Source organism: Ammospiza nelsoni, chromosome 23 (assembly GCF_027579445.1).
Source record: "Ammospiza nelsoni isolate bAmmNel1 chromosome 23, bAmmNel1.pri, whole genome shotgun sequence".
NCBI lineage: Eukaryota > Metazoa > Chordata > Aves > Passeriformes > Passerellidae > Ammospiza > Ammospiza nelsoni.
The window spans coordinates 6,417,002-6,442,982 of record NC_080655.1 but is presented as its reverse complement, the minus strand read 5'-3'; the positions used below and the strand labels follow the sequence as shown (position 1 = coordinate 6,442,982).

The window sequence follows — 25,981 nt, the reverse complement described above, 5'->3', positions numbered from 1 at the left end:
CCCATCTCCCAATGGGATGCTGTAGTTCTTATCAGCCATGCAGTGACATTCAGTAGCTGTTATCAGCAGATGGCCCCCAAAGGAAGGAGCAGTTGTGGAAGAGATAAGGAAAACTGCCCACTGAACTGAATACAACTGCCATGCAGATGGCAAGTAGAATACATCTTGCCTTGCAATCTGGGACACTGTGATAGATGAATAATGTGATGATTGACTCTCATAATTAACAGACAAATATCATGTATATAGGTTAAGAAAAGTTTTACAGATTTATAGTTATGTTTTACCCCCTCACGTGGTTATCAAAGGACAGCTGGGGTTGGGACATCTGGGAGGGCTGTCTTGTCACTATGGAACACCTGACCTCCACTCAGGATTTGAAGAAGAGATCTCCACCACTGGACAGCAAAGAAGGGGTTGATGGACAGAACTTTGGGAGGGGTTAAAGGGTTAAAAAGGGTCCATTGTGTGGGAGAGAGAGCACATGGTGGGGAAAATCCTTTGCTCCCTGCACTGTAACCTTTTTTCTCTATTCAGTCTTTTGTTGTATTTTTGATAAGGTTTAATGGACCTTCCTAAACTATGAAAAGTGAGTAACCAATTCTCACACTCCTGGACCTGGACAGTTCCAGGGATCCAGAGGCAGCCACAGCTTCTCTGGGTACCCTGTGCCAGGGCTTGACCACCCTGTGAGTAAAGAATTACCTAAATTAAAACTGTCCCCTCTTGGCTGTGTTTAAACTCCCTACAAAATTCAACACCTGTTTTCTTATTTCTAATTAATGAATTATGAAAACATAAGTAAAGCATCCAAGTTGGTTTTGTTTTCCCTTCTCATCTGTTGACATGTGGGAGCAAGAGGAACCCCTCAGCTCAGTGCTGAGGGCAGTGTCTGCTCAGACTGGCAGGATGGGGTTAATTAACCAGGAGCAGCCTGGTTAATTGAGCTCTTGTTTTGCATTTCAGTTATACGAGAGTGCCCTGTCTGAAAATCAAAAGCTGAAGTCAAAGCTGCAAGAAGCCCAGCTTGAGCTGGCTGATATCAAAGCAAAGTTGGAAAAAGCAGCCCAGGTAAGGGAAAATCCAGGTCCTGACTGGAGAAACTGAGTACTGGCCATGACAAAGCAACACTTGTTCCAGAATGGGAAAGGGAGGGAAGGTGCCATAGAGGAAACAGAAATAAACAAGTAATTTTGTAAATCAACATGTTGCATCCCAAGCAAGAGCATCTTGCTTGTCTTGGCCTTTGTGCAGCACCCTGTGAGAGCTCTCGGGTTTAATCACTTTCTATTTTTAATTTCCATAGCAGAAACAGGAGAAAACTTCTGACCGGTCCAGCATGCTGGAGATGGAGAAGAGGGTACGTGTCTCTGCTTTCTTCTGAGTCACAGCTGTGCCTCGTGCAGGGCAGTCATTTCTAGAAGGGGAGTGTTAATTAAAGATAAGTTGTATTTTTGCCTTGAGGAGCAGTGCACAATGATAATTGTGTTCTGACCTTTGCAGGGCCTGAGACTCTGCTGCTCTCAGCTTATTCTGATTCCTCTCTTTGGTTCTAAGCAGCTGAGGACCAATGGATTGTATCACACTGACAGACTGTTGGTCCATTATGCTTTAAAACATTCTTGATCCTTACAAATAAAGGCTGGTTTGGGGTGGTAGAGGAGCAAGGCAGAATCCTGGAAGGGCTGCTCTCAATCCCTTCTTTCCCCAGCCTGGGTTGGTACCAAGGATTGCCCCAACCCAGGGACAGGACCTTGAACTTGGCCTTGTTGGAGTCAGGGCAACATCCTGTATAACTTCTGTTGAATTAGGATCACAACAGCCACAAATTCTGAGTTAGAAAGTGAAAACATGTCCCGCTGTTCTCAGTGAAGATGCATTAACTGTTTCCAGGACAGCTCATGCATTTTGCACTGATGAATCCCTGGGTGAACTGTGCTGTGGGCAAAAAGTGCCCCAGAACTCATCATCCACAGCACACTCAGAAGCTGCCTTTTCCTCACTCTCCTGGCCTCATGGCTCTTTGCACAGGGCAAAGGAGCCGGGCAGAGTGTGTAAATCTTGTTCTTGATGCATGTTTCCCACTTCCCCCTTCTCAGGGCATGTCCCTGGAGCAGTTTGAGCCCCTTCATGTTGGGAAGGTCACTGAGTAGTGCACTTCTCCTCACCTTGGTACAGATGTAGCTGATGCCAGTCACACAGCAGAGTCTAATCCTCACTTTCTGAAATGCACTGAAAGCAGTCAGCTCTGCAGCCCTGGATTATCTGGGAGGAACAGGATTTCCAGGCAGGGAATTTCCATGTTCTGTTTCCTATTTGAGCGGCTCAGGGACTTTTCTCATTGCCACCTTCAGTTGAGTATAAGTAACTCCATGGTTTCACCTACAGAGCTCAAAATCACATTATATCAGCAGCTCCTGAGAACTGGGATCACTGAAAATGGGGAATAATTTCATTAGGGGTATGAATAGAGCTTGTGCTCTGCCCAAACAGGCCCAGCTTATATCCCTGCTGGTTTGCCAGCTGCCCTCTCCCATCTGATCAGCTCCTGGTTGTAACCTCTGCCTTGCATTCCCCTCTTCAGGGAATGCTGCTACAGAAACACAAGATTTCTATTTTTCTTTAAAAGAAAATATACTGTAAATTTTTCTTCCAAATCCTTGTGACCTTCTTTGTTGTGAATCCTTGTAAACAGGAGAAGCGAGCCCTGGAGCGGAAACTCTCTGAAATGGAGGAGGAAATGAAGGTAAGAAATAATCTTCACTGTGTCTATGCCATTTTATATGCTTTGTATTCATGTCTTTGGGGACTGTCACCCAGGAGGAGGATGTTAAAGGTGTCCATGGGAAGGATCTAATTTTCCTTTCTGCAGTCAGAACTTGCTTTAATGGCCCTGTTCTCCGAATATGAAATGCTAATAAACTGTCCTGGTTCTTATTCATTTGATTGCTCCTATGTTTGATTTGTTCTGCTGTTTAATCTGAGAATGGTGAAAGCTGTTCTCCTTAAATGCCTTCCCCAACTAACTTTCTGTGGCATCGCTGAGTTCCAGTGTGCTGACCCCCTGTGCTCTGACTAGTCTGCAGCCCGAGTAAAGGCTCTGAGGTTCTCTCCGGATGGGTAAGAAGACAAAGCTGGCTTTGAGCTCACGCACACTGGCCAGGAGAAAACACAGAGTGGTTGTGTTCCTGTGCTCCCTTCCCACAGCATGTCACTGGGAGGCCACAGCAGCCTGGGATGGATAATTCCAGCAGAGAGGAATTTGCTTCCTGATGGGATGTGCAGCATGGCTTGCTGTCACCAGCCATGGCCACTGGGGCTGTGGCACGTTCTTGCTCCCATGGTGTGGCTTCCAGGATGGCTGTGGCCATGAGGGGACCCCTGCAGGGCCCAGCAGTCTGGCTGCCCTCACACCCCCACAGCCTCACCCAGCTCAGCAGCACTGCAGTTCTGCTGGATGTCAGTGCTGTGTTCACAGAGTGGGTGCCCCTCTGCTCTGCCCCTGCTTTCCTTCCCTTTCAACATCAGCAGGTGGGACCAAGCTGCTCTCAGACAGAAGGAAGGACCTACCTGAGAGCTCTCCCTGCACTGACAGAAATTACTTCCTGCCACCCTGGAGGAGGCTCCAGCTCTGTTTCTGTTTGGAGCTTTTGTTTCTACCAAGCACATAACTCTGAAAGGCCTGTGCTGCATCTTCTGCTGCAATAAGTAGCACAACAAGATGGTGGATTCTTGCTGTAAGGCTCTTGTTCTCTCAGAGAGGGGAAAATAAGCATGAATGTGTGAGCCAGGAGGAGAACGAGAAAGGATTGAATATGTCTAAATTGTAAACTCTTTGTTCAGTGAGCAGGTAGGAACCTTCAACTGCACAGAGACTTTCCTGTAATTACAGCACTGTGGTCTTCAAGAGAGATACAGGCATGAGCAGTTTGTGTTGGTCCTTCAGGTCTGCAGATCACTGCAAACCTGCAGCTTCAGCCCGTGGAGTAAGAAGACAAGGTGGTGGCCTCTAGTGGCCTCAGTTTGGAAACATGCTGCTCTGGAAGAAGTAATGAGGGAAGGTTCCTGCAGGGTCTGTTGGACACAGCCAGAGCACCTCCAGCTCAGGTGCAGCTGCAGAGCCATGGAAGCCAAGGAAGGGCAGAAGGAGGTTGGACGTGTTCTCTCACTGCCTCAAGAGACAAGAGCTGAAGGAACCTGTGCTCGAGCTGAAAATGAGCTTCAGTTCCTTGAGAGTGGTGCTGACTCTGCTCTGTCTCTTCTTGCTGCATTGGACAACCACAGTGGCCTTTTGTTACTAGAACAAATAGCCAAGGATTTGGAAAATCTCTCTTCTGAGGTGCTACTACATTTTTACTAGTTTTTGTAAAACCTTAAGCATGCAATGAGTACCTGAGGGCACTGTGACATGTCTTGTTTGACATCTACTCAAAAAAAAGGAATATAAAATCCCTTAAGAAAGAAGCATTGAACTGGACCTTTCCAAAGGGAAACTATTGTGTCCATTTTCATGATGCCTTGAAGTGGGAGAAGCAGCCCTGCTGTGTTTGCCTGGAGGGAGATAACCTCTGCAGAGCATCCCTGTCAGTCACTTCTGTGGGAGTTGAGCCAGGAAAATCTGCAAATTCTGGCTGGGCTTTCATTCTTGCTCCTTGTACTACCTGAGTAGCTGTTGTGCAGAGTCAGAATAAGGAAGGAGTCGTGAAGGAAAAGGCAAATCCACCAATTTCCTTTCATGTGGAAACAACAAACCTGTCAGGTGATGAGGTCTCAGGCTGTTTTGGGGAATTCTTCCCACTAGTCTTTGAATCCAGCAAGACTCACATCCAGCTATGTCTATGTCCAGTTGTGCACATGAGATGTCCTGGCCAGGGCTGTCCTCTCCTTGCAGCTGACTTCTGAGGAAGAGGAGGCAGAGGTGGCAGAAATGTGCAATACTTCAGCCTGTGTTTGAGGGAGTGAGCTTTGTTCCTGTCTGGAGTGTGACCCCTGCTACCAAAGCCATAGAGAAGTGAAGAGGAGCAAGACAGGCTTGGTAACTTCAAGAGCCTTGGTGGCAGAGCTGCTCCTCAGAGCTGCTCTTGCAAAGTTGACAGACACTCAGCATTCCCTGAGTGACTGCACAACTCAACTGGAGATCCAGAACCTTGGCTGAAGCACGAGAAAGAAAATTAACATTTGCACTGAGCTGAACTCAATGCCAACTGCCTGAGGTCCCAACTTTACACAGCAATTGTTCTTGAAGGTCACAGAAGCTCCTTTATTCCATGGCAGTGCTGCAGCATCGTGCAGGCTCTGGGCGTTTTTATTTAGTGTTGCAGGCACAAAATCTGTTAATTGAAGGCAGGTACAGAGAACTGAGAAACCTGCTTTTGCTAAGCCAAGTATCAAGCAGAGTGATAAGCAATCACAGCGGTATCATCCAGATCCTGCTCTTTGCCCTTGGCTTCAGTCCCAGCCTCACAGCCCTTGCTGGATTTGGTGCATAAACAGGAGCCTGGCCTACCTGCAGCACACAGACATTTTTACATAAATGATCCTTTCTGAGGGCTGTGCAGGTGTGGAGGCTGAGCAGGGGCTGATGGGACCGTGCTGAGGTTCTGTGCTGTGCTGGTGTGGAAAAACAAAGGTGGTCTCTGAAATGGTCACAGTCCTTTGCACCTCACACAGCACCATGCCCCTGCTGTGTGTGTTTGATGCTTTCTGCCAGCTGTGAGCCATGTTATAAAACAGAGGGGCTTTATTATCTGTGTATCATAAAATCAGGGAATAGCCTGAATGGAAAGGGACCCACAGCCCAACCCCTGCCCTGCACAGACCCCCAGCAATCCCACCCTGGGCATCCCTGAGAGCATTGTCCAAGCACTCCTGGAGCTCTGGCAGCCTCGGGGCTGTGCCCATTCCCTGGGGAGCCTGGGCAGTGCCAGCACCCTCTGGGGGAAGAACCTTTCCTGAAATCCAGCCTGACCCTGCCCTGGCACAGCTCCAGCCCTTCCCTAGGGTCTGTCCCTGCTCACAGAGAGCAGAGATCAGAGCTGTCCCTTGGGAGGAGCTGCAGCCCCCAGTGGGGTCTGACCTCAGGCTCCTCCAGGGTGAACAGACCAAGTATCCTCAGCTGGTTTTGGTACTATCAAAAGAAGGGACTATTCCAGTACAGCCATCTAACAGCAGCTCCTGGTGTGATGTGTCACACGACACTGTGCCATGTCTGTCTGTCTGTCTGTCCTCACTGAGCACAGTGGAAGCCAGCAAATCTTGGGCTGTGAAGGGATGGATGGATGGGGGATGGATGGATGGAGGATGGATGGATGGATGGATGGATGGATGGATGGATGGATGGATGGATGGATGGATGGATGGATGATGCATGGATGGATGGATGGATGATGGATGGATGGGGGATGGATGGATGGATGGATGGATGGATGGATGGATGGATGGATGATGGATGGATGAATGGATGGATGGATGGATGGATGGATGGATGGATGGATGGATGATGGATGGATGGATGAGGGATGGATGGATGGATGGATGGATGGATGGATGGATGGATGGATGGATGATGGATGGATGAATGGATGGATAGATGGATGGATGGATGGATGGATGGATGATGGATGGATGATGGATGGATGGATGGATGGATGGATGGATGGATGGATGATGGATGGATGGATGGATGGATGGATGGATGGATGGATGGATGAATGGATGGATGATGGATGGATGAATGGATGGATGGATGGATGGATGGATGGATGGATGATGGATGGATGGATGGATGAGGGATGGATGGATGAGGGATGGATGGATGGATGGATGGATGGATGGATGGATGGATGGATGATGGATGGATGGATGATGGATGGATGGATGGATGATGGATGGATGGATGGATGGATGGATGGATGGATGGATGGATGGATGGATGGATGGATGGATGATGGATGGATGGATGGGATGGATGGATGGATGGATGGATGGATGGATGGATGGATGGATGGATGGGATGGATGGATGGATGGATGGATGGATGGATGGATGGATGGATGGATGGATGGGATATGGTGAGCAGGGATCTCACTGCTGTGGTGTCACTGCAGCTTTCCTGCAGTTGTTTGCTGTAGCTCTGTCTTGGGATCTGTTGATTTATCCAGTGTCAGAACTGTGTTTGTGTGTCCCAGGAGCTGCTCTGTCAGTTTGATGGTCTCAGGGGCTCAAACCCCATCCTGTGCTGGCTCCCTGCCTTCCTGTCTTGCTTACCTTGGTTTTGCAAAGCTTTCCAAAGAGGTGTCTTCATTCTGTCATGGAGAGTAAATGTAGGGTTTTTGGGCAGCTAAGAACAGAGCTGATGGTTGGGGGTGCACAGAGTGCTTCAGTTTTGTGCAGGAATGAGCCCTTGGACAGAATGCCCTGGGACACAGCAGATTCCTTGCCAGCTGCAGTCAGCTCTGGGTCATAGAGAATTCCAGTGGCGTGGGTTTGAAGGTGCCCTTCTCATTCCATCTCTTGCCATGTGCAGAGACCCTTCCACCATCCCAGGCTGCTCCAAGCCCTGTCCAACCTGGCCTTGGACATTACCAGGGATGGAGCATCCACAGCTTCTCTGGGCACCCTGAGTAGTGCAGGTTGGGTGGATGGTCACTGTCTTTGTGTCACAGTAGATTCTTTCATGGTGCTCCTTGTTCAGGACAGGCAGCACCTCCCTTTGAGTGCTTTTTGCTAATGAAATGGTAGAAAGGAACCCTCTTCCTCATAAACCCTTCCTTCTGTTTTCTTCTGCCACTAAGTGGACATGGGGAGGAATATGGTGCTTTGTGGGACTGCTTTGGTTTGGGACTGGGAATTTGCCACTTGAATTTACAGCTCTTCTTGTGGATGTTTCCTGCCTGCCCCTGCCCAGTGCTGGGGCTCCTTCCCTCATGCAGGATGGGTTCTTGCTCAGGAGGGGTTCTTGTTGTCTTGTGGCCCAGCTGCCCAACCTCTCAGGGGGAAGGAGGGCAGGGATGCTGCTCAGGAAGCAGCTCCACAGCTCTTGGCATCTCCTGGCACCTGCAGTTGTGTAAATGTCCAGCACATGAATTCACTTTGGCATTACTGGGAACAGTGTCATCCTTGTGGCACTGAGATGTCTGCATGGCTTGGACCATTTCCCTGTTCTGCTTCCTCATGGCTCTTCTGTTCCTGACCTCCCTCTGCTGCTGAACCCTGTGCAAGCCCCAGTTTGTACCCATGTCCAGTTGGTTCCTGTGCCCAGTTTGTATTTGTGCAAGCCCCAGATTGTACCCACTCACAGTTTGTACCCATGTCCAGTTGGTTCCTGTGCCAGTCCCAGTGTGGGGCTTGGTCTCTGCCCTGTCCTGTGCCCCTCATTGCCTTTGTCACCAGGAATGCCCTCCTGGCACATCCCCACTGTGGGAGATTCTCTCATTCAGACTCCTGTTCCTAGAATGAACAGTTTAAGGTTCAGACTTGTCCCCTCTGAAGGTCAGGGATAAATTGAGCCCTGAGACAGAGAAGAGTTGAATCTGGGCATGGATGAGAAACCGAACCCCAGAGGTTTTGGCAGGACTGGCCTGGGCAGAGCCAGGAGCATCACTCAGGGATGAGGGACACAAGCAGACACAATACTTGTCCTGGTGATCTGCTGTGGGACAGTGACACTTTCAGGTGCTTCAGTCTCTGCCTTTGGGATCTTCAGGAAGCTCTGATTCCTCTTTGTTCCAGACAGCTGCTTTGGCTTTTAGAGATACATGAAGAAAAGGAGTTTTAAAGGAGTTACCAGTTCCCAGCAGTGCTTTTAGAGCCTGTCTAGGTGTTAAGTCACTGGTGCTAGGTCTCACAGCAGTTCCCAGGTCCCAGGGCTGTCTGGGTAAACTCAAATATAATCCTGCTTTGTGGTGGAAATCCTTGTATTTGACCTTTTTTAAGATTTTGGGGGCCCCTGGAGAAAGGGCTGATTCCCAAAATATCCTTGGTGTGTTGTCAGGCTTTCCCCATCCAGCACTCACTGCTACTAATTTCTTTTATTCTCTTTTTTTCTTTCACTGCCTGTGGACTAAACTCCCATTTCTGTGCCTTTTCATTTCCATGATGTTCTCTCTGTATTTCTCTGTCCACTCCTCTCACTCTCTGCAGAATCTCCACCAGCTCAAACAGATTCACACTCTGAGGCAGATGAATGAGCAGCTGCTGGCTGAGAACAGGGCTCTGACCCGGGTTGTAGCCAGACTCTCTCTGCCCTCCAAGCCCAAGGAATCAGAGGAGCTGTAGCTGCTTTCCCTCGGGCTCATCTTGCCTCCTCTTCCTCTCCTCCAGGCAGGTCTCGGCTCTGCTCTGCTCCCCAGGCTGCCTTGTGGCTCAGAGCTTGTGGCACAGCATCTCTGCATTCCCAGAGCACGGTGCTGCTGCCATGGCAGGGCTTTGCTGGAGCTCTGCTCCCCCCCGGCTCCTGCTCTGCTTGGCAGATGCTGCTGCCCTTGCCAGCTTAGCACTGGGAATGGCTTTGGGGTGGCTTGGCAGTGCCAGCAGCTCCTTGCCTGGTACTTGGCCTTCAAACAGACCCACAGAATTGTTTGGGTTGGAAGGGGTTAAGTTAAAGTTCATCTCGTTCCACCCCCTACACTTTCCACTAGACCAGGTTGGTCCAAGCCCCATCCAGCCTGGCCTTGGACACTTGAAAATAAGTGGTTTATGCACATGTCTGCTTAGAATAGAATTCTTTTTTAATTGGACTTATTTCAGGGAGAAGCTGGCACTCAGCAAATCAGATTATCCAGAGTCAGGAAATTTTCAGGGATGTTGTGAAAAGCAATCATTATAGACAGAAAGGGTATTTTTAGAAAAACTACAAAGTGAACTGTCCTCAGCAGGTTTTCTTGGTCACTTGAACAAAAGGGACAAGCTTCTTTCCTTATTTTAAATTGAAATTTTTGAGTGTGAGTCTATAGGCTCAGCACCCCTGCCTCCTGTGGGCTGGATGGGGGATGCAGGGATGCAGCAGGAGCCAGACCAGGAGCACTCTGTGTTTTCATCTCCTGTTTTAAATCCAGTGCTGGACAATTAGTGGTGGAAACAGAAGGATGAGTCTTCCCTAAGCTTTGCCTTCACACATCACACTGTTAAATTACATCTCTTCCTGCTACTTCATTGGTTCAATGCTAAAATAAAGCTGTAAGTGCTCATTTCAGGGGGCCCTGCCTGTCCTTTGCAGGTTAGTAGGAATATTCACATCCCTTGGGACACAAGAAGTTGTGTGCTCTTGTGGGCTGGAAGTGGCACCACAGAATAAAAAAATCTATTCTTAGCACACAAATTATACCAAGGCTGATTAACCATAGAAACAAACTAATCAGGGGAATTGTGGCTTCCCCTTTCCAGGAGTGTCAGCTCAAGCCCACATGTGTGTCACCAGGGCCAGGAGAGTCAGGGGTTATATTGTGTGCCCTGGATTGTGCAGGTGGTCAGCTGAAATGATCTCACAGCCTTTCTGGGTTTAATCTGTGGAACTATCCTCCAGCCTGACCCTGCCTCATTTCTTCTCATAAACTGTGAGTTGAAGTCATTCCCTTTCCCCACATGCTTTGAGATCTGAGAGGGAAAATTGGGCAAAATTCTTTCCAGGCTCAAAGAACTGATGTTTCACAACCTGCAAGTGACCTCTCCTCCTCCCAGGACATGCCCATGTGCTGACTGCCCTGCATGCCCTGTGCTCTGGCTGGGGCTCACTCTGCCCTCCTCACTCACTCACTCACACACTCACTCACTCACTCACTCACTCACTCACTCACTCACTCACTCACTCACTCACTCACTCACTCACAGGTCTGCAGTTCCCTGCCAGTGCCACACTGGGCACAGCCATGGGCTGTGAGCTCTGCTGCTTTAGTTCCAGCTCTTTGAGTAGGTGTGACACAGGCTGCTGCTGCTGTGTGTAAACTCTGCCTCAGTGGTGTCTGTGCACATCACAGCTGTGCAGAGCTGTCCCTGGGTTAGGCTGTGCCAGCTGTCCCACGCTCTGGCAGCACAGCTTCTCAGTGAATCTCATTTTCCTGCAGGCACGTGGGTTCTGAGGAGCTGTGTTCCCATGTCCCAGGTGGCACACAGCCCTGCTGCTCTGCCCAAACCCAGGTGACACCAACACTGCCTCATAGCCAGCCCTGCCCTTCCCTGGGGCTGGGCCACATCCCTGCTCACCATTCCTGGACACTCCAGCCCTTCCAGCCTTGGAACCCCAGTTCCCTTGGGGTTCATTTCACCTGACTTAAGGCTACTCTGCTTCCAAGGGAGGAACACCCTGGGCTTGTGTTGTCTCAGGCTGATGTGCAGCTGTCAGGAGGCCTCAGTGGGCACTGTGGAGCTGGGTTGTGACCAGGAAACGCGTCCAGAGGCATTTATTTCACACTCCTTCATTTTCAAATAAGTGACACAGGTCACACGAAGCCCCCCATGAGGAACTGCCCAGTGTCTGGAGGGGCTCCTGCAGGCACTGGGAGGCACCAGTGTGAGTGTGGCAGGTGGAGCTCAGGAGGAGACAGAGGAGTGCAGAGATGCCAGGAGCTCTGCTGTGTCTCTGAGCTCCTGATCCTTGGGTGATGGTGATGGCACTGCCTCTTGTTTGGCCATGAGAAATGGCACAAGGAGCCACGAGTGCTGTTCTGTCACCACGGTGTCACACCAGCACGTGGATTTATCCTTCCCACAATGTCCCACCATGCAGCACCAGCCCCTCCTCCCTCCCAGCTGGAACCTCCCTCAGCAGTGCCCACAGGGATGGAGCTGGGGGTGTTGGGGCTTGGCCCAACCTTGTAAGAAGGGAATTGCTCTGGTGGGAGCTGGAACTGCCCCAAGAGCTGCCCCCACTCAGAGCTGGTGAGCAGGGAGGGACTGCAGGTGGAGGGGGCAGAACGTTGTGGTCAAAGCTGAAACACCAGGTTAGGAGGAAGGAGATTTAGTGCAGATTTTTAATTTGAGGGAATTCCTCCAAGATGCACTTGGCAGACAGAAGTTGTGGCTGAGCTCATACAGATGCCATGTGTGTGACCCCCTCTGCCCTGGGTGTCCCTGCAGCCCTGGTCACCTGTGGTGGCAGTGACCCCCTGTGTGCCACCCCCAGACAGGAGCTGGGTCTCCCTCTGATTGGGAACAGCCCAGGGAAGGTCACTGGCTGCAGCACAGGAAGCCAGCAGGGTTTGTGCCAATGGGAAATGCTGGAAGGGTCTTGTTGAAGCCATTTCTTCTCTGTTTCCAAAGGCTTTTGTCTGTTGCAACCTCAGCTGAGCACCCAGGAGGTACCTCCAGTGTCAGTGTGTTCTACCAGTCCTCTGGCCTCAGCACTTGGGGCTGTATCACACATCTGCAGGGTCCCAGGGAGATTTGGGGGTATTGTAAAGAGATTTGGCAAGGTCCAGTCCTAAATGAAGATTCCAGGCCTTTGGTTTCCCTTCCAGTCCTGGCAAAATGGAAAAAGCATATCAGGAACACCAGCTTTACTTGTCTGCTGAGCTGTATTTGGCCTCTGGGTGCAGGTTTGGGATGAAGCAGCTCAGAAATGGTTCCTGCCCTGCTGGTCTGGTCCTGCCCTGCTGCTGGGGCTGAGGCCTTGCTTTGCACCAGGGCTCCCTGCTCAGTGCTGTGCTCGAGGCCCCTCACCCTTGGCTCTCACCCAGCTTGTGAGAGCTCTGGGGATGCTGCAGAGCCATGGGAGGTGCTGCTGGAGGGGGCAGGGTCCCCCTGGCCCCCCAACCCCTCTGATCCCACCTTGTCTCTGTGTCTCCACAGATTTTGACAGAGCTGAAGTCGGACAACCAAAGGCTGAAGGATGAGAACGGAGCCCTCATTCGAGTCATCAGCAAACTCTCCAAATAGGAATCAGAGCAAAGGGAGGACAAGGAGGGGTGTCCTACACCAGCTGCCAACCCCACCACCCAGCCCTACCCCTTCCTTCCCGTCAGTACAGCAAGTGTTTCAGCTGTGGGATCAATGTCACACCTGCCTTGCCCTGCCCTTTGCTGTACATTCCCTTTCTAGCCCTATTTTCCCCCAACACACCCCCTGCCATTTTATTTTTTTTAATCGATGCATGTTGTGGTATCTCGGACATTTTATTCAAGGGAGAAACGTGAGGACTGGGTTTGAGCTGCCAAAACTTCTTCCAAAAGCTCAGTTTGGTTTTGGACTCTGACCTGGAGTGGGAAGCTCCTACTGTAAAAAGTGACATGTGGAGAACTAACCCAGCATGTCCAAGCCCTTTACAGGTGGGAAATGTGAACCTGGGCTGGGACTCTGAGGATGCACATCAGCCCACAGAGATGTGGGACTCTGGTTAAATGTGATGCTGTGAAAGCCACCAGAGCACACGTTTGTCACAGGCTGATGAGCTGTTTTGCGCAGACACCTTCTCCTCTTGCCCCAGCAGACTGAGTCTTTAATTTTAGATAAGATTTTGAACCTGTTCAGTACCATCAGTGCTGTGCTGATGCTCAGTGTCCCTCAGCCTCCCTTTCCCCCCAGCCTGGGTGATCCTGTGTCACTTTGTGTCCTTCCAGGGCTCCTGTCTCTGTGGTTGGTAGCATCCAGTTGCCACCTGGACTCTTGTTCCTTGGGACAGGATATATCCCAGGCACTTGCTGAGCTTTCTGAAGGACAAACTTGAACCCCTACAGACCCTCTGCTGCTCTCACCTGTGTGTGAGCCTGAATTACCTTGCAGGGAGCTGTGCCCATGCCAGAAACCAGGCTCCCCTTCCCAAAAGCCATCTGGGACCTTCTCCCGCTGCCTCCCTGAAGGCAGAGCCCATAGCAGATCCTGGTCTGGTATTTCAGGTACCCTCCCTTTGATTTGCAGCAGGATTTATAGACAGAGAATGCCAGCATCCTGTCCCACACACCTTGGAGAGGCCAGGGTGTGTCAGTGTCAGAGGGACAGGGAGCTGCTGGTAACTGAATCATGGTAAATGAGAGTCTTCTGACGTGTCAGAAATTTGTGATAAGCTTAGACCTTGAAGGAACCCCCCAGAATTATTCCTCTTTAATGTTACATGCACTCTAAACAGTTTGGAATTGTTCTCTCCCATGGGCATTCAGACATTGGCTCCTCTCTCCATGCTGTGGGACGTCAGCAGTTCTGTTCAGCTTCCCTTTAACAGACTCCTCTCCAACAGAACCTTCCCTCCCAGAGATGTCCTGCTGTATCCAAAAATTCTCCCACCTACATCCTTCCATATTTTCATCCTTTCATCCCCTTTGTCCTTCAACTCCCCAGGCTCTGTCTGGCCAAGGGCAGCAGTTCTTGGTCCCTGAACCTGGGGGTGGCCATGGGGCAGCTCTGCCACGTTCCTGAGCAGCTCTGGCTGGAGGGACTCTCCACTATCAGAGAGATGAGATACTTGAACATGAGCAGAATACTTGAGCTTGCTCAGCAGGGTAAAACTTCTCTGTCAGGCAATCCTGGGCTTTTTCAAACCTTTTGCTGGTTATTGCCTCAGAAAGCATCTCTGTTTTCCTCTCTCTGGGGTTTTCTCTCTTTTTCACCCCCCTAATTCTCCATTTTCCCCCCTTCCCCTCCCTGTCCTGCCTGTTTCCACCTCTCTTGCTCTTCCTGGAGCTGCCAGTTCTCCCCAGGCAGCTCTGACCACAAGTTGCTCTTCAGCTGGTGGAGCCATTGTGCAGCTGAGGCACCGTTTCTCCTGGTACACTGAGGCCCTGCCTCTGCTGCTGAGCTTTGGGAGGAAGAGACCAAAGCTGGTAAAGGCATCAGGGTTTCTGCAGAGCACTGCCTAAGCCAGGCATCCTTTTTATATTCCTTGATTTTAACCCTGCTCTATTTAATGGCTTTAAGTCTTGAGATCCAGTCAGTGCTTGCCCTGCACGCCGTCCCCTCCTGGTGCACTCTTTCTGTGAGTCCTTCTGCTGTTCTTGGTGTTTTCTCTCTTGGTGACCACTCCTCACTTCAGCCTCAGGCTCTGCTCTGCTCAGGGCTCAGGAGCTCTGTCCCTTCTGTGCTCAGGGGTCAGGAGCCCTGTCCCTTGTGTGCCCAAGAATCAGGAGCCCTGTCCCTTCTGTGCCCAAGGATCAGGAGCCCTGTCCCTTGTGTGCCCAAGGATCAGGAGCTCTGTCCCTTGTGTGCCCGTGGAGCAGGAGGTGCTCCCCAGCTGGGCTGGAGCCTCAGGCCGTGCATCCTGGCAGGATGAGGAGGAGAGTTCAGAATCAAGATCCTGTCCTTCTCACAGGTTCCTGGCAGCAGGAAGAAGCCTGGTGTCTGTTTTAGGGAGAGGGTTCAACCCAATCTGACAATTCCATCCTGCACTGATGTTTTGCCCCTTCTTCCAGGACACTCGCTGCCTTTTTCCCAAGGGGCAGAGTGGAAAGGCTGTGGGGGCTCGTTCTGAGTGGCACCTTGCAAAGCCAAACCACTGCAGCTGCAGTGGCTGCTGAGCACTGGATTCTCTGAGCCCTGGGCCCCTCAGCTCAGTGTCCCTGATCAGCCAAAGCTGTGAGCGTCCCGTGCTGACGGCGCAACTGCAAATCACATTCTTGAGAATGGATTTTCTTTGTCTCACTTCATGCCTGACATAACCAGTGCACTGAGGAGGTGACAAACAGGACACCTCAAACCCTGTGCTTGGCACAAGGTGCAGAGCAAATAGGTTTTTAAAATTGATCCCTCTTGGAACCAGAGCATTTGCCAGACGTGGTCTCCCTCGGGGAACATGAGCTTTTTTTTCTAAGCAATTGCTTGGGGTGAGTTAATTTTTATCGCTTGGGGTGAACCCACCTGTTGTGGCTGCAAGTTTGGTGATGGCTCTTTGTAAATAAAGTCCTTGGAGAAGCAGGACTGGCTGATGAGATGGGGAGAGAATGTATTTTTATGCAACTTTTGAGTGGCCTTTCAAACCCTGAGATGAATGATTTGTTTTACTGGTTGTTGTTATATAGTATTATAAGTATTATGTGTTTGAAAGTTTGGGAATAATATTCACAGCTATGATGCTTGTAAACACAACAGTATTTATAAATGAATAAAGTAAGAGTTGATAAAATAGAAGCTTTGACTTTGCTTCCATCTTTCTGGAATTACAAATTGTGCTAAAATTCCCTGTTTCTCCCAAAATTCTTGTGACATAACAATGTCCATCATCCATAAAAGCACAAAAGTTTTGCAGCTACAACACAAGTGCCTTTTCAGGGGAAGCTGAAATGAAGGAACTGGGATGCATATCCCTGAAAAGCACCCACCAGTGGGAAGGGAAAACAGGAGAGGGTCCCATCTCCTCCACAACATCACACTGGAGATCAGGCCCGCTTTCCATTCTGGTGGCAAGCCCTGGTTTTGCTCTGCTCACAAGTTTGGTCAGCACAAAGTGTGGCACAGGCAGGAGGTGGTGTCACATCTGGGAACCTCTGTCTTGGGTGAGGCTGCTGGAATCTCCATGAGTTCCAGTGTTCAGAGGTGGTTGGTGCAGGTTGAGTCCTTCCCTTAGGGCTGGTGGAGCAGGATGTGACTGTGGGCCAGACTCAGTGTGCTGGGGGTGAAGAATTCTGTGGGGCCTTTGGTATTTCCCACCTGTGCCCCAGGTCTGGTCCAGCCTTGCTCAGCTGGGGTTTGAGGTTGCCCAGAGCACAAGTCAGAGGGAGCTGAGGGGCTCAGCCTGGAGAAAAGGAGGCTCAGGGGGCCCTTCTGGCTCTGCACAACTCCTGACAGGAGGGGACAGCTGGGAGATGTTGGGCTCTGCTCCTTGGGAACAGGGACAGGACAAGAGGAAATGGCCTCAGGTTGTGCCAGGGGAGGTTTAGGTCGGATCCTGGGGAGAAATTCTTCCCTGAAAGGGTTGTCAGGGCCTGGCACAGCTGCCCAGGGCAGCAGCGAAGTCGCCATCTCTGGAAGTGTTCAAATGGTTGTGAATGTGACACCTGGGATGTGGTTCAGTGGTAAACGTGGCAGTGCTGGGTTAGTGGTTGAACTCCACGATCTTAGAGGGCCTTTCCAAAGTATTTATTTCATGATTCCGTGTTTTGGGGGACCTGGGCCCTTGTGGGGTTCCACCCACACCTCCATCCCTCCATTGTCCCTGGGATCACTGTCCTGGCTCTTGCCCCTCATGCCCTGTGAGCCCCAGCAGCAACACCAGATGGGAGCCAGCTCCTTTCAGCTCGTTTCTTTAATAAGGAGACGTAAATCATTACAAAATAACCATCAAACGATCAGAGACGGAACGACAGAGTCCACACGAGGGGAAGGGGCATTAAAAGCAGCTTCCGCCGGAGCCGAGCGCTGCGGGGCTGGCGCGGCCCGAGCGGGGCCGGCACCGCCGCCCCAAGGGTGGCCGAGCCCGCGACTCCAGAGGAGCCGGCTCCTCCCTCCCAGACCGGCAGAAAAAAAGGAAAAGGAGCCCGAGCCTGTTTCTAAGACTCATAGATTCATTTTCCTTTGGTACCCCCGGCAGCATCTCCGTGGCACAGCCGGGTTTGCTCCGCGGCGCCGCCAGGAGAGGGAAGTGCCAGCCCTCGTCCCCAAAACAGAAACCGCCGGCTGGGCATGGCAGAAATAACCCAAATTGCTCCGAAAAGCCTTTTCACCACCGGCAGGTCGAGCCCCACATCTGTGCCCAGCGTTGTCCCGTCCCTGGCCCGGGTGACAGCGGCACCCCAGGGCAGCGAGCCCGAGCCCACGGGCCGGGGGACACACGGGGGAAGGGGGTCACGGCTCAGCGCGGGCTGTCCCGTGGGGTCCCGCTGCACCGTGCTCTAATATGGCTTCTAAAGTTGCTCTGACGGTGAAATGCACCAACGCGACACAGGACACCGAAGCCACGATGTTGCTGCTACCCGGCCATGGGACAAACGCGACAAGACACAGGAACACGACACACATGGACGCCACGGCCGCGGCGGTGATAGCTCACTCTCCGCTGGAGGGTCGGGCTTGGCATGCTTTGCTTCTTGGCATTATTTTCTTCTTTTATATGATTTAATCGGGGATTTTCATTTTAATTGGGGGGAAAAGAATCAGGGCGGTGGAGAGCTCTCGAGCGATGGGGTTTTGTCGTCGCCTCCTCCGTGGGGGAGCCGGAGATGGGGCCATGCTGCTGCTGCTGCTGCTGCTGCTGCTGCTGCTACGTGGCTGCATCACATGCACTGCTCGTGGTATATACAGCTATGTCTCCATATAATTTACCTACACACAGCTAAGGGGCGGGTCAGAGGCAGCGCAGATGGCTTCAGGATGTTGGTTGGTTTTCCCTTTTTTATTAAAAAAAAAATTAAATCATGTATTAAAGTCACAGTCTTCCCCCTCCCCAAAGGCTTAGAGAGTCTGAATGGAAAGCAGCCAGGTGGGATCGGCACTCCTGGCCTGGATCCCCGGAGCCCGGCCGATGCGGTGGGTCTGGGGGCGGGGGGGAGCACAGGAGGGGGTGCACCTGGGGTGTGCAGGTGTGATGTGCAGGTGTGCAGGTGTGCAGGTGTGATGTGCAGGTGTGCAGGTGTGCAGGTGTACAGGTGTGATGTGCAGATGTGCAGGTGTACAGGTGTGCAGGTGAACACATCTCCACCTGCTTCCCTGGGAAGGCTGCAGGGCCATGCACATTCGCTGGGTGCAAACAAGGATTTCAGTGCTTTTTCTAATTACTCCTCTTTTAACCCATTCCATGTAAGGCAAATGCCCCCACACACCCCACACTCTCTCTCCCCCAATGCCTGGATGGACCCCAAAATGAGACTGAGTCCTACCAGTGCTCCTGACCATGGGGGATCAGCCCCCTTCCAACTCCCCATTATTAAAAGCATCCCAAGACTTCTTCTCCCTTTGGCTACAGGGGCAGGACAGGACCCCATCTGTTGACACTGACACATCCATTAGGAAAAGGGACTAATTAAAGCTGGAGATGGCCCTGAGAGAGCACTGGCTGCATGACCCCTGCAGACCCAGCATGGCCCCAGTGCCCCCTTCACCAGGGCATGGCCAAGTGCAGCTGCAGTGGTGGTGGAGGTGGTCACTGGAGGTCCCTGTCCAGCATCCCCTTCCCACACTGCAGCTCAGCCACCCGAGCCCCAAACCTGCCACAGATGGAGATGTCCTGCCCTGGGGACCTGTCCCAGAGCTGCACAACCGTCCAGGCATGGGGGTTGGTCCCTGTGTCCATTTGAACCCCTTGAGCCAAGTTTCAAACCTGGTGACTGCCACCAAGTGTCCCATCATCTCCCCACCTCTGGGGAGGGCCAGGATGCCCTTTGGGAAGTCAGAGCTGTGGGAGCTGCTAAAGCATCCAACAGCTCTGGGATGAGCTCAGTTTTGGCACTGTGTCCCTGGGCCTCGGTCCCAGCCCAGCTGTTGAACCCCCAGAGCAGCACCCCCAGTGCCAGCACATCCCTGGGGCTCAATCCTTCACTGCTGCAGGGCTGGAACCCCCAGCACTGAGCCCAGGGACGCCAAAGGGAGCAGAGTGTGAGGCTGCTGTGGGGCTGGAGCTGGGACAGGGACACGAGCTAACATCAGTGCTCCAGTACAGACTGGGCAGGGCTGCTGGACCCTCTCCCAGCTGCAGAGAACTGTGTTGGCTTTCTGGCTCGGGGCCTTTTCTGGGACAGTAGGAGAAGTAGCCTAGAGAAGCTCTTAGCCACTGTCAGGGTCATGGATATGGCTTATACCCCCAAGGGGAGCAGGATGGGGTGGCTTTAACAGCCAATGGCCTGGTGGGGAGTAGTATCTCATGCGGGTCGGGGGCTGTGGTCCCTGGTTGGCCCCAGGCTTGCTCTTGCCATCCCCACCCACAGCAGGTGGGGCTGGAGCTCCCCATGGCCCCCTGGCTGCCCTGAGGCTGGGGTGCCCACAGCAATGATGGGACATGTGATGGACAGTCCCTGGGGAGACACCTGGTGCAGCTCTGGGGAGCTGCCCCCATCCCATCTGGAGACCTCTCATTGTAAATTTGCCTCATGGAAGCATTTTGATCTATGGGATTCACCAGCCATGGTGGGACACAGATGCAAATCACCCAGCGCTGCCCCTCTGGGGACAAAACAGAGCTTGTGGTGCTGCTGGTGGTGGTGATCCACACAGTGCTGCTGGTGCATCCACGTTTCACCCTGTGTCTCCTTGGAGCAGCCCTCCTGAGGCTCCCTGTGCCCAGCCTGGCCTCCACAGCTCCCGCTGCAACACCGAGGGCTCGGCACCCCACCAGCACAGCAGGATCCATGGCCCCTGCAAGCCTCTCCTCAGAGAACCCAAGCCTGGAGCTGGCCAGGGGCCCTCAGCCTTCCTTGGGGAGGGCCAGGGGGAGGCACCTGGGTCTCTTCAGAGGATCTTTGCACCATTTTTCTGTCTCACTGCTGGTCATGCCCCAACCAAGCACAGTGGGACTGGTCATCTCACACCATCAGGCTCCAGCATCACCTCCACACAACATTCCACAGCTCCCCACGTGATCCCAAGGGCAGGATGGTGGCAGCAATGCTGCAGGCTGGTGACACAGCTGCTGGGGAAGGTCCCAGGTGTGCTGCTGGCTTTGCTCTGGGAAGGGATGGCGAGCAGAGGCAATGGGACATGCAGCAGAAGGGAGCGATGCCAAAGAACAAAAAGAACCATCCATGTCTTTAACCTCTTCCCCTGGAAGCGATTGGGACTGCCTGGATACCCTTCCAGAGGCATCGAAGGGCATTTCAGCTTGGAACAGAACAAAAACCAAAAGGAAGGGTGCAGAACTGAGGTATCAGAGCTCTGGGTGAGCTGTCCGCAGACTATTTGTTCTTGCCGAGAGCCGCATCCACCTCCTCCTCGGGCTTGAGCGAGTGCCACTGCGCGATGGGCCGCCGCGGGTTGGCCAGCATGTCGGACCAGTGCCGCAGCTCCGTGCCCGTCGAGTTCAAGCCCGTGAAGATCTTGCCGATGGCCTCGTTCTTCCCCAGCTTGTCGTAGTCCAGCACTGTGATGACCACTTGCACTTTCTAAAGGAGGAAACCTTGTTTAGAGGGGTGGGAAAGTGCAGTGGCCATGACAGCTCCATAGGCCCAGGGGATCCCCCAAGAAGAAGCAATGAAAATCTCTAATAAATGTGAAGAAAACATTCTTAAATCATCTTTTTAAGATAGTGAACGTTCCCCTTTTAGGATCCAAACTGCTGCTGGATGTTGTATCTGAGAAAATCTCAGTTTTCTTGTATCAGATTTTACTATAACTACATTCGGCCCATTTCGGGGCAAGGCCCCCTCCCTGCTTCCTTCATGTCCTTCTCTGAGGAGTGCAGAGCCCAGTGGGGGCGCAGCTCATCCTGAGCTGATTCACCTGAGAAAGGTCACCAAGCTGTGGTGTGGGGCTGGGCAAGAGCTGTGGGCTACTGGGCAGGACCAAGGGGCACATGCAGGACTTGCACAGGACATGGAGGGGCCAAGAGTCCAAAATGCCCCCAGGACCATCCTGTTATGCTTAGGGTGAGCACTGTAGGATCAGGAGCAGAGGAAAGCCCAATTTCAGCTGTGATCTGGGTTGGGGTTCATCTCCCATGGGTGCTGCCCAGCCTCCCACCTCTGCCCCCACACCAGCTGCCCTCAGCATCAGCCCAGGCCCCAGATGAGACTGGAAGAATCTCCTGGGTGACCAGATCAGGAGCTCAGCAGGAGCAGCCCAGGCTGCTGGAGGGCTGGGATGAGGACTCAGGCACCTTTAGGACATCTTCCACCCCAGGGGAGGCATCAGACAAACCTGTATCTGCTCAAAGGGGATCTCAAAGCTGAAGGACTCATTGAAGTAGGGGTTCAGGGTCTTCTTCTTGACTGTGGTCTTCTTCTTCTTCAACCTCTTGCCATTCTGCAGCAGGTGGATCTTCACGTAGGGATCTGGGGGTCAGGATGGGGCATTAGCCAGGGCTGAGGTGCCCTGGGGATACCCCTGGGACACCTCCTGCTCCCAGGAGACATCACAACCCAGGGTGAGGGAGAGACTGCCCTGAGTAAAGATGGTCTGAGCTTTGTGGATGGATGCCAAAGACAAAATGGTTGGGCTGGAGAAGATTTGTGGGAGCAAGTGGCCAAGGGATGGAGCTCTTCTGCATCCAGCAGAACTGGGGAAAGGTCTGGAGAGCCAGGAGAGTGAGGAGAGGCTGAAGGAGCTGGGGAGCTCAGCCTGGAGAAAAGGAGGCTCGGGGGACCCTCTCATTCTCCACAACACCGTGACAGGAGGGGGCAGCCGGGGGGGTTGGGCTTTGCTCCCATGGAACAAGGGACAGGAAAAGAGGAAACAGCCTCAAGCTGAGACAGGGGAGGTTCAGGCTGGACATCAAGGAGAATTTATTTATGGAAAGGATGGTCAGGTATTGGAATTGCCCAGAGAGGTGGTGGAGTGCCCATCCTTGGAGCTGCCCAAGCAATGCCTGGACATGGCACTCAGTGCTCTGGTCTGGGTGACAAGGTGGGGACCAGGCTCAAGTTGAACTGGATGGTCCTGGAGGTTTTTTCCAACAGTAATGATTCTGGGATTCTGTGCTGTGGGCCCCTTGTAGGAAGGCAGGGACAGCAGAGTGACAACTGGCCTGTCAGGTGAGTGACACTGGGTGGGCTCTGGCCTGACCCCTGTTTCTGGAGCAGGAAAGCCCACAATAAAGCTGAATCCTTCCAGCCATGCAGGTACTGCTCTTGTCGTGGTTAAAGCACATCTGGAGAGAGCTGAGGACCCCTGGGCACAGAGCTGAGCCCCAGGATGGGGCTGGGAAGACACTTTAGGCACAAAACATGCTGGCAACAAATGTCCCCGGCCACGAGGTCAAGGAGGAGCAGGAGCAAATGGCAGAGGACACTTTCACCACCCAGGTCCTGCAGCATCCTGGGGGCCATGTTTGAAGGTTCCTTCCCAAGAGTCAGGGATGCATCCCATGCCCATCTCCCCTCATCCCCAGCCAGACCTGGGGCTGCCTCCAAGGCACAACGAGGCCCTGGGGGCTCTCCCAAGCTCTGCCAGACAGGAGGCCCCCAGAGTCCTTTCCCACAGAGGATGCTGAGAGCCCCCAGCAGGGCAGGGGGAGGCTACCCCTGAGCAACACCTACCTGAGAGGCCCCCAACATCCATCTTCTTCAGGTTCTTGGCTTCCAGGATGCAGACAGTGAGCTTCCCGGCCGTGGGCACGTACCGCAGGGAGATGCAGATGTCTCCCAGCTTCTCTGGCTGCCAAGCACAGCAAGGAGGGGAGATCAGAGCCTCACCAGTGCCTGAGACTCCAGTGGTTGGACACAATCACACATGCAGGTCCCCCCAGACCCTGCTCAGCCCAGGCACAAGCTGGCACCCTGTGCACCAACACAAGGGTCCAGGACAAGGTAGGCCCTGCACAGCACTCAAGACTTTATAGTCTTGATTTTTTTGTTATAGAAGCATTTTCACAGAGAGGACCAACAGGTCAGATCCCAGTAATGACTGCCAGGATGTTCATGGTGCCCTGGTGGGACCCCACAGTGAGTGGGACCCCGAGCTGTGGGATGGTCCTGGAAGCAGAGCTCACCCATGGCCAGCCCCACGCCAGGCCCCCAGCCAGGGTTCAGCCGTGGGCTGTTCTCACCTCCTCCTTCTCTCCACTCTGCAGGTCCCGCCACTCCTCGATGGGCTGGCCCAGGTCCACTGTGTTCATGGGCACCTTCACCTCCCCGATGATGTCGTGCTTGGAGAAGCGGTCGAAGTCGTAGATGGCCATCACCAGCGTCTTCCCACCCAGCTCCTGGTAGGGCACCTGCACAAAGGGACAGCAACCAGGCTGCAAGTGGGACCCAGAGCCAGGATCACCTCTCCTGGAAGGGAGAGTCAGCACACGGGGCTGCTACAGCCAGGGGGAAGGACTGGAGGGGGAGACAAGGTCCTTGTTATGGATGCAGGGCTCACCTTGAAGGTGAAGGTCTCATTGAAGGCAGGGTTGAGGGTCTTCTTCTGCACTTTGGTCTCATATTTTTTCTTCTTGTCAGGGAGCAGGAACACCTTGACATAAGGGTCTGAGGTGCCACCCATGTCCAAAGCTGGCAGTTCAGCAGCTTGGAGGATCCCCACTGTGAGCTGGAAGGGCAGAGGAGTTCTCAGTGAGACAGCCCAGCCACGCCCTGCAGCTGCCAAGGACTCATCTCCAGTCCAGCATGGGGCAGGACTTCCTCTGACACAGCACCCAGCTCCTCCTCCCCTGGTGAGCCTCCCAGGTCCAGCACAGACCTGTCCTCCTCTCAACTCCCCCCCAGGCAAAGCCCCCTCCTCAGCTGAGCCCCAGCCCCTCCATCACCTGGTTTGCCTGGAAATCATAGTCCAGTGAGAACTGCAGCTTGCCCAGGTTCTCTGGCTCCTTCTCCTCTTCCTCACCTTCCCCCTCTGTCAGACCCGTCTCTGCGTCATCGTCGTCCTGTTGATCCTGCAATGGCAGCCAGGTCCAGCTCAGCAGGACAGACAGAGCCCCACAGCCCTGGGCACCTCAGCAACCCAACCCTCCTGGTGTCCCAAGAGCCTGGATTTCCCCACCAGAGGGGGACCCACCTGCTGGGGACAGGAAGCACAGACAGAGCAGGGGGTGGCACTGGGGTGGCACTGAGGTGGCACTGGGGTGGCACTGGGATGGCACTGGGGTGGCACTGGGGTGGCACTGGGGTGGCACTGGGGGTGGCAATGGGGGTGGCACTGGGGTGGCACTGGCTGTGCCACAGCCACACAGCTGCCAGGGAGGCCCCAGTGCTGGTCCAGCCAAAATGACAGGGGGGCTGCCAGGGGTGCCCAGGACAAGGGATTGACTGCAGTGGAGGGAGGTTTGGTGCTTGCAGCTGGTGGGTCCTGTGCCCCCAGCCCATGCTTGGAGCAGCACTGCAGCCAGAGCTAAGGGCTTGTCAGGGCCATTTCCAGGCTTTGTAGGCTCAGAAATAGATTGTCCCCAGGAAATCCACCCCTCTTGCTGCCTCTCCAAGCACAGTCCATAGGGTGGGAGCCCCAGCTCCTTGCCCTCTCTTTGATGTGTCCCCAGTCCCCCATCCCACCCAGAAGCAGATGATGAAGGAGGCTCATGGTGACACTTACATGGAAGGTGTCCCCAAGCAGAGGCAGCCAGGGCAGGACAGCGAGGGCACCGTGGGCAAAGAGAGACACAGACACTGAGTTACACAGACACTGAGTTACACCAACACTGTGTTACACAGACGCTGAGTTATACAGACACTGAGTTACACCAACACTGTGTTACACAGACGCTGAGTTACACTGAGAGACCTGGCGGGGGGGGGGGATCAGGGCTTGTGCCACCTGGGGAATCACACCTCACATCTGCCCCCTCTCCTGCTCCAGCCCTGTCTGCATGCCCACAGTGCCCACATGGTTCTGAAAAGCAGGAACAGATACCCAAATTCTCCCACCCCCTCCAAATGGCCATGGGTCACGGCCATTGAAAAGGCTGGGGTGGCCCCAAGCCTGTGGTACCAGAGCCTGCCCTGGGCTGGCCACCAGGATGAGTTACCAGCACCTGCCACTTCACCACAGACATTCTGGGGATCCCAAACTGCCCGGTGTTCTGGCCTGGTGGGCCTCCCCTCTCAGCTAAAGGCTCAGAAAAATGAGTCTGACCCAGAGGGAGGTAGGATTAAATCAACATTTCCTGGCTCAGGTGGAGCATTGGCATGTCCAGGCCAGCTTGAGCCTGGTCCATCTGGGCCACCAGACACTGGAAGAGGACAGTGCTGCTGTCCCAGGTCCTGGCTCCATCCCGGGGTCCTGGTGGCTCCATCCCAATCTGCTGCCTGGTCTATGAGTGCCCTGACACAGCCCATAACTCAGCCAGAGGGGCTGTTGGCCAAGCAGCCCAGGAGGACATCACCTGGTTGCCTGACTTCATGTCCTTCATGTTCATGGCATTCTTCATGCCTTTGCCCTTCTCCTTCTTGTTCTTCTTCTTCTTGCAGCAGCACTTCTTGCAGATGCAGAAGCAGCAGGTGAGGATGAGGAGTCCGGCCACAACAGCGATGGCGATGAGGGCCCAGGG

General features: G+C 53.2%; 2 protein-coding genes across 6 annotated transcripts in view; one reads left to right on the top strand and one right to left on the bottom strand.

The window, feature by feature from the left end:
- PPP1R12B (protein phosphatase 1 regulatory subunit 12B) overlaps positions 1–16,047 on the top strand; it is a 137,283-nt gene extending 121,236 nt beyond the window's left edge. For 3 of the 5 annotated variants that reach the window (XM_059487755.1, XM_059487754.1, XM_059487751.1), the window contains 5 exons: positions 967–1,071; positions 1,307–1,360; positions 2,696–2,746; positions 9,142–9,321; positions 12,784–16,047. In XM_059487755.1, coding sequence (XP_059343738.1) covers positions 967–1,071; positions 1,307–1,360; positions 2,696–2,746; positions 9,142–9,276 — 345 coding nt within the window. In that variant the 3' untranslated portion in view covers positions 9,277–9,321; positions 12,784–16,047. The remainder of the gene's footprint in view (positions 1–966; positions 1,072–1,306; positions 1,361–2,695; positions 2,747–9,141; positions 9,322–12,783) is intronic. The other 2 variants (XM_059487752.1, XM_059487756.1) reach the window with 1 other exon arrangement.
- A 1,099-nt stretch (positions 16,048–17,146) lies between these two features.
- The window catches only part of SYT2 (synaptotagmin 2), a 9,141-nt gene continuing 306 nt past the window's right edge, over positions 17,147–25,981 (bottom strand). Inside the window, exons 2-8 of the mRNA XM_059487757.1 lie at positions 25,817–25,981; positions 24,248–24,364; positions 23,863–24,030; positions 23,546–23,713; positions 23,037–23,154; positions 21,700–21,833; positions 17,147–20,945 (exon numbers count right to left, since the gene is read on the bottom strand). The exon at positions 25,817–25,981 is cut by the window's right edge and continues 5 nt beyond it. Coding sequence (XP_059343740.1) covers positions 20,739–20,945; positions 21,700–21,833; positions 23,037–23,154; positions 23,546–23,713; positions 23,863–24,030; positions 24,248–24,364; positions 25,817–25,981 — 1,077 coding nt within the window. The 3' untranslated portion in view covers positions 17,147–20,738. The remainder of the gene's footprint in view (positions 20,946–21,699; positions 21,834–23,036; positions 23,155–23,545; positions 23,714–23,862; positions 24,031–24,247; positions 24,365–25,816) is intronic.